At 41.0% G+C, this 12861-nt stretch overlaps 1 protein-coding gene across 3 annotated transcripts in view; it reads left to right on the top strand.

The window, feature by feature from the left end:
- The window catches only part of Itga4 (integrin subunit alpha 4), a 76790-nt gene that overhangs the window by 50534 nt on the left and 13395 nt on the right, over nucleotides 1-12861 (top strand). For 2 of the 3 annotated variants that reach the window (NM_001107737.1, XM_017591705.3), the window contains 5 exon segments: nucleotides 7507-7657; nucleotides 8753-8848; nucleotides 9450-9529; nucleotides 9817-9906; nucleotides 12070-12160. In NM_001107737.1, the coding sequence (NP_001101207.1) occupies nucleotides 7507-7657; nucleotides 8753-8848; nucleotides 9450-9529; nucleotides 9817-9906; nucleotides 12070-12160 (508 nt within the window). 3 annotated transcript variants of the gene reach the window in all.

A 12861-nucleotide genomic window follows, 5' to 3' on the forward strand; every position in this document is an offset into this window, starting at 1 on the left:
AGGTGCCTCATTTAGGACTGAGCCTTTTGCCATATACTATTCTCTACGGTTTGACCAATTGTGAGTTTCTGCGCTCAGCACCATCTACTACAAAAGAAGCCTCTCTGATGAAGGTTGAGAGATGTCCCGATCTGTGGGGTTAAGGATGTGGGTTTTTTGAGAATCTGTTTTATACTTCGTCCATTTAGCAGAATAATAGCAATAAGTTCTTCCCTAGGTCTTATAATACATCTGGGTCTTGGGTTGTTGGCCCCAGTGGCAGGCTTAGGTTTCACATTATGAAGTGGGTCTTATATCAAGTCAGAAAACGGTTGGTTACTCCCATAGCACCCGTGCCACCGTTGGCATTGTTGGGCATGTTTTGTCAAAGTGGTCATTACTCTGGCGTGCAGGGCTCACAAATGGATAAGTTTGGTGATTGCTTTTCTCCCAGGTAGAATACATAGCACCTTCTATCACTGTAAAATCTAGCTAATAAGGATGAAGATTCCAGGTCAGTATCAGCATTTTACTCCATGTTCTATACCCATTGTATGTGATTACATTAGTAATAAAGTCTTACCATCCCAATCTGGATGGGGACCCAAAGTAAAAGGTCTAGGAGACCCTGCTGACCATCAACTCAAGCCTGTTTCTGTCATTGGGGCTTTATTTGCTAGTCTCTGGTATATCTACAAGAGAAATTGTCTTCTCTTAATAACTCCATTTAAACTCTCTCCCTCCCTCCCTCTCTCCTCCCCACCCCAGTAACTTCTACAATAGTGGGTTTCCATTTAGCCTTTCGATTTATCCCTCCCGTATCCTGTCCTCTTATCCCTGCCCCATTTAACCCTTCCAGCTCCATTATTTTATACAAGACTTTATCACTCTGAAACCAGGAGAGCAATGCAGTGGTAAAGACTTTCATGTGGGAGATAGCTAATCATGTTCGACTTGGCTCAACTCTTACATCTACCCTGTTACCAAAATGGCAGTCTAAAAGAAGTCTATTAGCCTCCCCTTTCCTTGCTATAAAAGAGTAGAAATTATGTCTTCTCTATTGGATGTTTTAATTTTTAAAATGCACATAATACAAGTGATTAGCTCAAAGTCTGATACCTTTGAGGTTCAATGAAAGGTGCCACTATTTTTAGAATACTGTGGATTTCAGGGTAAAGCAGTAGGTACCAGTTCCTTCACATAATTTTGGAAAGTTACAAACTATTTCTATGAGGTTCATGATAACCTATTTGGGATGTGCAAATGAGAACTCATCTAATTAAGTTTGCAGAGCCACAGTGAAAGCTTTTTGACTGTGTTTTGAGTAAGTTATTCTGTGTCAGACAAAAATACAACATCTCTGCATGTAGGTGTCTCCTCTCCTTCCTCAGTAACAGTCTGCAAATTGGGGCCATATGTTGTATGCCTTCTTCTGGCTGTAACTCTGCTGGCACTAATGATGGTATGTGTCCCAGATCTAGAAGTCTGTTTTATGTAAATGCATTTACTCCATAAGGAACATGAATTTCTGATGCCTGCAATAATAAACCGCTCGGGTTTGACAAGCGGTGCTGATTCACACTCCCTCCCGGTTCCGTGTCCAAATTCCTGGGACAGTGAACAGAGAAGTCCCCACCGAAAACTAACAGTTAGCAAACATGGTATCACAATCACAAGAATAATAGGCATTAGCCACCAAGGAGGAGTCTACAGTCAGACCTTTCATGTAGGTCAGGATATAAGTGGCCTCACTCTGCTATGCTTCAGGTTTCTAGTGATAAACATCGACCCTACCTGCTTTTGTAACAGTTAGGACTACTTTTAACTTCACATAACAAGAATATATGACTAATCCCGACTTACAGAAATATATGTGGCATAATATCTACATGGAGATGGTAGTTACAGGTCTGTTATGCACCCAGGAAGCCTGCATAGATGGTTGTCTTTTATGTTCTTTAGGATTTTTATTTATGATTATATTTTAAGGCTAACATTTCCATAAAGGAAATGGATGCAGAACAAGAGTGTGTTTTATTTGTTTTGCTTTTTTCTTTTGAAAGCTTTTCAGAAAATATAGCCCTTCTCATGCTAACTCTAACTTGACATGTAGACAACCTCAGTTTGTCACCGTGCAGCAAGAATGTAGTCTTTATGGTTATATTACATATCAGACTTCATTTCCCACGGATGAACTAAATACTCATCTTCTACAATATCAAAGGAGTGTTGCGCACTGCGTGAATAACCTGGGGTTCTGTTGGCATCCAGTGGGGGACTCATCGATGAGTAGGTTGTGAGTGGCACCTGGCACCATGTTTTTCAATTCCACAACTGGCTAATCTAATACGATTGTCCTTTTTAAAATAAAAGCCTCACTGACTTCACCGAGCTTGTGAAGAATGAATTACATACTACTACACTAACGTCCACTCACTTCCTGCCCAACTTCCTAATCCAAGTTCCTTTTCAAGTTTCCCCTTGAACTTTTACTCAATAAAGTCAGACAATTGGTCTATCCCAGCTGACAAGAATCCCTCAGTGTTTTTGGACTGGAGGCCATTTGCTGAAGGCCACTCTTCTGTTACATAATTCTTCTGTTGTCTTTGAGCACTAAACTGTGCTAACCATTCACATTGTGTTTAGCTCTAGCATCTTTTTCTCTCTTCCTTCCTTCCTTCCTTCCTTCCTTCCTTCCTTCCTTTTTTTTATCTCCACCATTCTGTTAAAAAATTAAGCTTCAGAGACCAAACTGATTGTACCAAGAAAGAATACATTGATGATACTAAGGTTTTGTGAACATCTTGTAAATTGCAGTCATGTTCACTGAGAGAAAATGTAGAGCCTGGTGTTAGAGCTTTCTCATTTCCTCTCTCACTTATTAAGTCATGGTTGCATGTGTGCTCAGTACCTGGGTTTGTGTCAGTTATGTGGACTCTAAGCAGCTTTGTAAATTTCAAGCATTATGCATGTTTTAATGAAGAATGAACTGTGAGTCCCAGGGAAGCCGCTCGTTCAGTCATGCCACCCGTCCAGATGTGCAGCTGGCTCTCCAGCGTGGTGTGCCGGATGCTGGCTGGTGTCTTTCCAATGACTTCTTGTTAAAGAAGATCTATAGGAAGTTATACATTTAAAAAGTGTAGAGTTGGGATTGTGGTAATTGTGCAAAATAGCTTGAAATGGAAACTAAAGCAGGAGTCTTGCTGGCAATAGGGCCTGGTGCCACTCTGCTCGGCTTCTGTCTCAGAAGCTGGCTGTGGATGCCACACTTCCACCTTCTGTTGCCTGTCGAAGTGCCAACTTCTCTCCCAAAGGTGTTCAGTGACTAATGCTTTGGTTCTAAGCCAGAATATTTTATAAACGTCTATTTCTAAGCAGCTCTTGTACAAGTCTTAATTAAACTTTAATGTCAAGCTGAAGTTTACTTTTAGAGAACCCTGAAAGTCCCTTTGGTTATAACACGATGATAGAACAGTAGGGAGAAGGCAGCATGGCTCTCTTCTCACCATTTAATAGGCACTGCTAAGCAAAAGCATGCCGACTAAGTCCTAAGGCTCACAACATGACCAACCTCTTCATGCTGGGGTAGCTCATGACAACTCAGTCAAGGACCTCCAGGATGAGACAATAGCCAGGGTCTAGAATGAGTGCTTTGTTATTTATTACACGTTCGTTGTACAGCTTCTCAAACCAAAGGCTCAGAAAGGAGAATCTGTTCACATAGGGTATCCTTGATTTCTCTCTTTTCTTTTCTACAGGGTGCTACAGGGGAGGTTAAAAGCTTGGGGCTGGATTACTTTCTCTCCTTCTACATGGATTCTAAGGGAAAAGCCTGTAGCCTCTGCCAGCTGAGATAAAGGAACCTCTGTTGAACTCAGAATGGATCCAGGCATGTTGATGCATACCTGTAATCACAGCACACCACAGTATGGGGTGGTATCACAAGTTCAAGGCCAGCCTGGCCTATATATAGCATGACTCTCTTCTACACACACACACACACACACACACACACACACACACACACACACAAAACAAAAACAAAAACCAAACAAACAAAAAAAGTACAACACACAACAAAAACCAACAGCAAGCATAATGGATTTAGTTGTCTAGGAATATCACATTGCTTGTTTATTTGAAAGGTTTCATTGTCCATATAGACTGTATAATAGGAGCCAGCCCAATGGTTTTTATAGAGACAGAAATAGTTTCAATTTCTTGGGAAATGTACTCAGTCTCGGTTGCTTGTCTATATCCCATCATAGTGCAAAATGAGTATGGCTGGACTCAATAAAGCTTTATTTATAAAAATAAAGGAATGATTAACCTTTAGGCTGGAGATTCCAGATGCCTACTCTGTTGACCTGCGTCTTTTCATGCTTTCTTTTCTAGGTTAAAAACACGTTCTTATAGTATATTTTGTTATTTCTTCTGTATAATTTACTTTAGTTCCCCAAACAAGGATTCAGAGATTTTGAGGAATTTATCTCATATTAAAAAAAAGTTTTATTTGAGATAAACATACATACAGGGAGGAAAGATAGGAGGAATGGGAAGGGGTGACACACAGAACAACTGCATGTATGTATTCAACATGAGACTATTACAGTTCTACATGGGAAACTGCTGAAACCCTGCTCACCCCTGAGGGGGCAAGAAGGCAAATGACTAAGGGTGGAACACAGACGTAAGTGACAAACAATTTGCAAACATGGATATGAACTAATTTCACGTTTTAAATAAAAGAAACTGCATTCAAAGCCACAGCTACAGAGGATTGCATCGAATCCCATTTGTATGAAATATAAAACTGGGTAAAACTCTCGTGTAGATTTCAAAAGTTAGTGGCCATTTAGGGAGGCCCCCAGCGTATTGTCTATGTGCGTAGGGCCCTGGCTTGCCTTCCAGCTTCCTACGTGTATTCTGTTTATCACAGTTAATGAGTCACATCTTAGGAGGTTTTCTTCCTTCTATACAAACAGCTTTGATATGGAAAAGGTATAATAAAAGGAGCAAAATCTTTAAATAGAAAGGTCATTTTCTTAGAAAGGTACTTGTCGTTTTAAGTGAAGAGAAAGGGCTCTAAGATACAACTTTGTTTATCCACTCTAAAGTTCAGAAGAATGGATAATTTTGGAAAGTAGATTTTTCCTTTCCACTATTGGTTTTGCCTTAGTTAACACCATCATTAATGTGGTCACTTCAGGGGCTATGCCACTGCTAACATCATTGGATGTGGACCGAGGTGGAAATCACATGACATCGTAGTGCTGGACATTGAGTTTCTTAATGAGTTATTTTAAATGTTTGTATCATCCAGAACAGGAAAGCATGCTCTCTAGCTGCAATTTTACAGAATATATATTGAAGATTTCATAAGCCTTAAAAAGTAAATAATGTATCTAGTAATATTTTGGGGTATTTTACTTGCCGTTTGAATATAACCCAGCCATTTTCATCTGATACTTAAAAACAAAACAAAACAAAACAAAACACAGTAACTGTATTTGTTGACTCTTAAGAAACTCTGATAAGCATAATCTAGCCTCTTGCTTCCATGAACATTTAGACTAGTGATGCAAGACAGCTGTGGTTTGACATCATAAAATGTGCTTCTCAGTGTTTCCTGAGGGTCAGTGTTGTTTAAGCTGACTTTTAAGAGCAAATACAAGTTATGCTGGTGCATAATGAGGAGAAGGTGCTCAGGTCAGAGGGGAGCTTGAAGGAAGTCAGAAAGCATCTTGTGTTTGGCAGATGTTTGAATGTAGATGCAGCTGAAACAAAGGAACATCCTGTGCAGTGGGTAGTGACACAAGGGTGGGCCCGTGAGTGTCTCAGTGTCATGATGAGCAGTGGGGACTCTTCTGTCACAGTCACTGCCGTGGGCATTGCCTAGTTGACACTGTTGGCACGCTGACAGAGTGAGAGGAGAGAGTGAGTGTAAAGCACATCAGAGGCATAATCCCTGTAGACACCGAAATGGTCAGAGTTGTGTTTTCCAGAAGATTCCCAAAGAGTAGCAAACTTGAATATCATGAAGAGAAAAGCAAAGAATAGCAATGCTTTTCCTACCCCTGGCGAAAGTAGGTCCTTATCTCCTCGCCAAGGGCTCGCCAGTCACAAGTTGTTTCTGATGTGTATCTAATGCTTGGAAATGGGCCTTTTATCTTTCCTGCGAGGTGGGGAAATGTACTTTAACAGTATTCTTGTGATAAAGCAACAGAGTGGGCAACATAGTGGCTTGGCTGGTTCACTGCCTGGGGCCCTCAGGTTTGCTCAGTGATTATCCATCTCCAAACTCTCCTTTAAATCAGAGATCTTAATGTGTTCTTTTTTGTTTTTTGTTTTTTGGGTTTTTTTGTTTTTTTTTTTTTTTTAAGATTTATCTATTATATAAAAGTACACTGTAACTGTCTTCAGATACACCAGAAGAGGGCATCAGGTCTCATTACAGATGGTTGTGAGCCACCATGTGGTTGCTGGGAATTGAACTCAAGGCCTCTGGAAGAGCAATCAGTGCTCTTAACTGCTGAGCCACCTCTCCAGCCCCTTAACATGTTCTTAATGTTCCTTTATACATCCTGTTGTTAGACCGTCTCCACCTGGTTCCTTTGGCACACAACCTTCTCCAATTTGAATTAATTAATCCAGTTTTCTCCTAATTTTGGAATTACTAGATGACGTAGGGAATGCTTAGAAAATCAAAACATACTGTAACTGAAAGTTATGAGGGTGTTTTTGTTGTTATTGTTGTTGTTTGTGGGGTTTTTTTGTGCACGTCTCTTAAAGGTTTAGGATATTCTAGCTCTGTACTTTTAAGCGTCTTTGTTATGCTCAAAGTTCTTCATATTCTAGGGATTTCATGGGATGTGCTTGATGCAGAACTTCACTGAAGAGTAATTTTACCATTATTACAGATTGGGCTGCCAAGGCCTAGCCAAGCTAGTTGAAATTCCACCCACAATGGCTAGAGGCTTTCTTAAGGCCTGTATTCACATGTGCAGATCTCTAGTGACCTGTGTTTTGTAGTTCATAGGACACTGATACGTTTCTGAAGTTTAGCCTTGGATTTGAACTAGGTCTTTTCAGAGGCAACCTACTTGAGGAATTTAGTCTTGTTCAAAAGAATCTCTGTGCCACCACCTGAAGGCCAGAGCAGTACTATAGTTTAATTAAAACCCCATGTTTTCTCTCATTCTCCCTGTTTCTCTTCTAATCTTTTGGTTTGGGTAACATCTAGTTCAATGTCTTTTCAAACACTGAATAAAAATCATGCAAAATAATGAGGAAAATGTAAGTTAAGCAAGAAGACATTAAAACAAAAGATCTTTTTATAATAACTAATTAAAAATCAAGCTTTTATTTGGGAACAGCTGGTTGAACATGCCTGAAATATGAGAAATTGAAGCTTTAACTCCAGTTGTATGAGATCATCCCATGGTTGTTTTTCTAAGTTAATAGTTTATATTCGTGAATATTTTATATGTGGATGGAGAATTTTTACTTCCATTACTTAATTTTTAGGCCATATGAAAATAAAACCTATCTTGCTGTTGGGAGCATGAAGACCATAATGCTAAATGTGTCCTTGTTCAATGCTGGAGATGATGCTTATGAAACTACTCTGAATGTCCAACTCCCCACAGGCCTTTATTTCATTAAGATCTTAGACCTGGTAAGTGCTAGAAACCACAATGGTAGAATATTCTCAAGTTTAAAAGCAAGTGTAAATGCCGTAGCTACTCTACTCATTTAATGTAGACTACAGAAGTTCTCCTCTTGATGTTTAGACGTCCCTCAGATTCTGGTTATTTGAGCTGTCCTTCCTCCCTTTGCTCTGAGGCACAAGTCTGTTGGGATCTAAGTGGAAAGTGGTCTGCTCACTTCCTTCCTTCCTTCCAGTGTTAGGAGAGGATTCCGTGGCCACCACACATTCTTCCCTGACACATATTTTTAAGATGTTGAGGATGCTTATCTTGGAGCAATAGTCCTCCCACATGCTTAGTACCCAGAATTCCTGCACCACACTTTAAGCCAAGGTTCCCAGCCCTCATCCAGTTCTTCTGAACTGTTATCCTTCCTCAGTCGCGAAATCCTGCTTTGATTTAGAGCCTGGGGTAGACATGGATCTTACATGTACTCCATGCATGTGGGACTCATTATAAATTATTGACACTTAGTGAGTTTTTAGAAGGATAGAGTCACAAAAAAAAGTCCCCAGGACATTTGCCTTGAGATCCCCCTATCCTCTAGACAGTTAACCCCAGGGACCTCTCACCTTTTAAAAGTAGATATTTACCCCTTTCTCTCGGTCACCAAGAAGCCATTTCAAAAGGGAGGGAATAAATTCTCCAGACTCAGAGCCTATACTTGAATATATTTCTACTGTGGTTGCCCTTGCTACAATTAAATACTTTAAATACATTTCAGATGTATTAGACAGAAGGAAACAGGGGCTTTGTGGATTCCTTGCTCCTTGATGTTTCAGAGCATTCTCTCTTAAAGAAGGAAATATGAGAGTTCACATCTAGGAGCTGTTTGTAAAGAATTCACACGGGTATTAGTACTGTGTATGACCTATGTTTATACACTTCTATCACTTACTATAATTCTAAATATTATTCCCAGGCTAAGCAGAAAATTATTTCCTGAGAAAATATTCCTACAATGGTGGTCTTCTAAAACACTTACCATCAAACATATTTTTATCAATGTCTAATTCTCCCTCCCCCCCAAACTAATTGTTTTATCTTCTGCGTTTTTCCTTTAGGAAGAGAAACAAATAAACTGCGACGTGACAGAGAGCTCAGGCGTAGTTAAGCTTGCCTGCAGCCTCGGTTACATATACGTGGATCGTCTCTCAAGGGTGAGCATTCAGCATTTTCATTTGCTAGTTGGAATGTGGTTTTCTACCTTCATGCTGCATTGAGAATGGCTTTCTGAACTTAGTTATGAAACTGAGTGAGACCAGCTTGTCCCGGAGTCCGAACTTTACATTAAGATTCTTGGCAATGTTCATTGTTCGGGGCGGGGTGGAGGAGGGGGGTGGGAGCTGCAGGGTGAGCAGAGAGCCTGTTTATGTCAAGACAGGAAAATAAATGTGTCAATCAGAATTTGTTTTGCCTGCTTACTCTTTTCCAACACCCCACCCCCACCCCAGGTGGCCCTGTCTGCCAGGCATGTTACCTCTGCTACACAAAAAAGGTGTTTTTGGCAAGCGTCCTCAGCCAAGTTGTTAGAGCATCTCTAATGGCGTCCGTCTGGGCCTGCCAGTCTTTACATTCAGAGAAGCCTTTGTTTCTGAAGGTGATGCATTGAAACGCTCACACCTTAAAGCCAGCAGTTTCCCTGTGAGGTGAACTTCTGCCGCACCTAGACTATTCCACTGTTTTCCTTAGGAAATAAGAAGATGAAGTATAATAATCTATTTCAGATTAAAAACTGGCTCTCTCCTCTCTGCTTTCCAGATAGACATTAGCTTTCTCCTGGATGTGAGCTCACTCAGCAGGGCCCATGAGGACCTCAGCATCAACGTGCATGCCTCCTGGTATGGTTCAGTGTACAAGACACAACTGTCACAAAGGACTTGCCCCATTCTGGCAACGTCTCTAAGGGATCCATGGCACTGTATTGTGCTAATGGTCTATAAATCACAACAGTATAAATAATGAGAGCAATTTCTACCAACCCTGCCCTACAGTGCCTCATTGCCATTTCTCTTTCTATTCTTTTCCTCCTCCAATGCTGCAGAATAGCACTCTGTTACGTCTTCATAGTCTGCAGGAGGTGGTCTCTGATGCTAGATTTTCATGGGGGCTTTCTATGTTTCTACAGTGAAAATGAGGGTAAATTGGACCAAGTGAAAGACAACAGAGTGACCTTAGTGATACCTCTAAGGTATGAAGTTATGCTGGCTGTTCACGGGTAAGTACAGACTGAGGTCTCGGGATTAGAGACAATTCTCCTTCTATTGTTTGTTTTTTCTTATATTAATGAACATGTTTGAACATGTTTAAGTGGAAAAGATACTATGTCCTTGCAATTGCCTCTGAGCACAGTAGCTTGATTGGTGATTCATTATTTTAATCCTTTCTGTAATCCGCTCTGATGCTACACTAAACTCATGGCCAGCTGCTGGAGATTTTGTACTGGAAGAGCCCCAATATGCTTTCAGCGGGCCATAGTCATCCTTCGGCTCTCAACCAAGGGGCACAGAGTTATGTAGTGTGCAGCTTGGGGCATGGTGCCCAGTGGCCATGATAGGGGGGCAACACTTGGCTGAACTTCTGCTCTGCAGAACCCACATTCTAACTGTGTGGCAAAGGACTAAGATGTGAGAGCTCTCTCTCTCTCTCTCTCTCTCTCTCTCTCTCTCTCTCTCTCTCTCTCTCTCTCTCAGAGTGCCCTGCAGTAAGAATTCTGGCTTTATGGTTTCCTTGTGGTCTTCATAATTTCTAAGTGGATCCTTCTGTGATTCAAAATGTGTGGATAGAAACAAAAAGAGGGGGCTGACGGAATCTCTAGGCACTCAAACTGGCAAGTGTTCAAGCTTTAAGTTTGTGTTTCAGACATTTCTTGTTGTTTCTCTTGGTGTGGTCCAGACTGACCTGCAACTTGTGTAGACCAGAAGGATGTTCTTGAGCATTTGGTTATCATCCTGGCTCTGCATCCTGAGTGTAAGGTTTATACACATATACCACCATGCCCAATAAGCATTACATCAGTATTCCATGCAATGTATTTTGATCATATTCCTAATTCCTTCCACATCCATTCTTCTTCCTTAATGCTTCCAAATTCACACCTCGCTCAGAGAAAATAACCTGCAAATTCCAATTTATGATGCTCACATACTCCTGAGTGCGGTGACATCCACTGAAGTGTTTTCAGACACCCCCCCCCGTGTCTCTCTCTCTCTCTCTCTCACACACACACACACACACACACACACACACACACACACATACACACACACACACATACACACACACACACACACACACACACACACACACACACACACAAAGAATACTGACTTTCCCTCCTCAGAAAGCCTTAACTGTCCACAGCTTTTTAGTTAAGGGAGGGCACTCATGGGCCCCTTCCACTTGATACTAGATGCATGCATGCATTTTTAACACACTAGAAGACATGAATTACAGGACAAAACAGATAGATGAATTTTATGTATTGCTCTAAATATAATGTAGCCCTTCATCATTTTAACCATGCATGAGGAAGGCATCCATCTGCATTTAAATGTCAGTTTCTGTAACTGATAGAACTGAGTATCAGTTGTATGAAGAAGGGAAAGGGTGGTCCTTCTCAGAAAAGCAGGCCCTGAGAGTCAGTGGTGAAGCAGGTCAAAGCTGATTGGTGTCTCCTAGCATTGAGTATATACCCTGCTTCTTGATCTTTCACGCGATGAACACCTCTGCCTCCCCTGTTAGCATTTAGGACAAAGTTAACAAGCATTAAACTGTACAAGTATGTATTGTTGGATTATTTCTAATACCTTTTCTGCCTTCTAGGTCCCTAGCTGGGAATTATCTTATTAGCTGCCGAATATGAGTGACTTGTGGACTAGGGACTTCCCCTGAACTGCATTTTCTTGGTGCTTCATACTACATACATCTTCCTAATTACAGGGCTTTAAAAGAAATCAGAAAACTCATCTCCTAGCAAACGCTTGTCTGTATATAAGTCAGTGTTTGCTTGTTGACCAGGGTTTTGGGCTCCATCGGCCATCAGTAGACATTTAACAGGTTAGATTGAGCTAGCAGACCCTGAGGCAAAGTGAAGGCCTCAGCTAAGGGTTTTAAGTTTGCACAAATCATTTTTAGGCCAAAAAGTGCAAATAGCAACCAGCCAGAAGGTGTGGGGAAGGCAGGCAAGTGCATATATTGGCTAGAATAGGCATGGCCACCTGGCCTTCCTGTTATGTCAGTTGTTAAAGCTATTATCTGACCAAGAAACCAAAAGGATTCTGCATTGCCTTGTAAATGTGCGGTATTCCACCTCTAAAGATTGACCACACAGTCCCTCATCAAGAAGGCAGGACATTCAAGTTGCCCTTGTTCCCATCAGGTTTGTGACCCCAACTTCGTTTGTGTATGGATCCAGTGAAGAAAACGAGCCAGAAATGTGCATGGCAGAGAAATTGAACCTCACTTTCCATGTAAGCAAAGCGGATTGTGTTGATGTTGGTAACGGATGGCAAGGAAGAAAGGATAGGCTCATGCCTTGCTCCGGGGGAATTCCTATCCCCCAAGTGTCCCTCAGCCTCGGAGACCATGGCTGGCTGCAGGACTGCAGTACTGTGACGAGGCCCTTTCCTTTCAGGCTACTGTTGCTTTTCCCATTTCTCTTGTCACAAACTTTCTCAGTAAAATATGTGAATACCTCAAACATGCAGAGTTTGGGAATCTCTTGACCATTCTGGAGATGCATTCAAGGCAGATAAGTCAAAGGAAAGCATGGTGGTTGGAGGCAAATCAGATAATATATAGCTGTTTCAGGCTCTTTAACAGGCCAAGCATTACCAAGTCGTGGAAGCCTTTACCTTCCCTTTCTTGAGGATCAACATAGTTGGTTTGCCTTCCAAACTTCAGGATTAGGAAAGATATTAATACTTTCTTATGATAATAGTATTAATCTTTTTTTAGTTCAAAAAGTACTGTCCTCATATATGAGTACACACGTACACACACACACACACACACACACACACACACACACACACACAAACATATACCAATATAAAACTCATTTTTAAAAAAAAATTAGCTGTTAAGCAGAAATTTTGGCTGTGTCACAGATATTTGTTTTAATCAAAAGCACTGTCGAAACATTGAGTAGTATAGCAATGTATAGATTGCA

This window comes from Rattus norvegicus, chromosome 3, assembly GCF_036323735.1.
Source record: "Rattus norvegicus strain BN/NHsdMcwi chromosome 3, GRCr8, whole genome shotgun sequence".
Taxonomy (NCBI): Eukaryota; Metazoa; Chordata; class Mammalia; order Rodentia; family Muridae; genus Rattus; species Rattus norvegicus.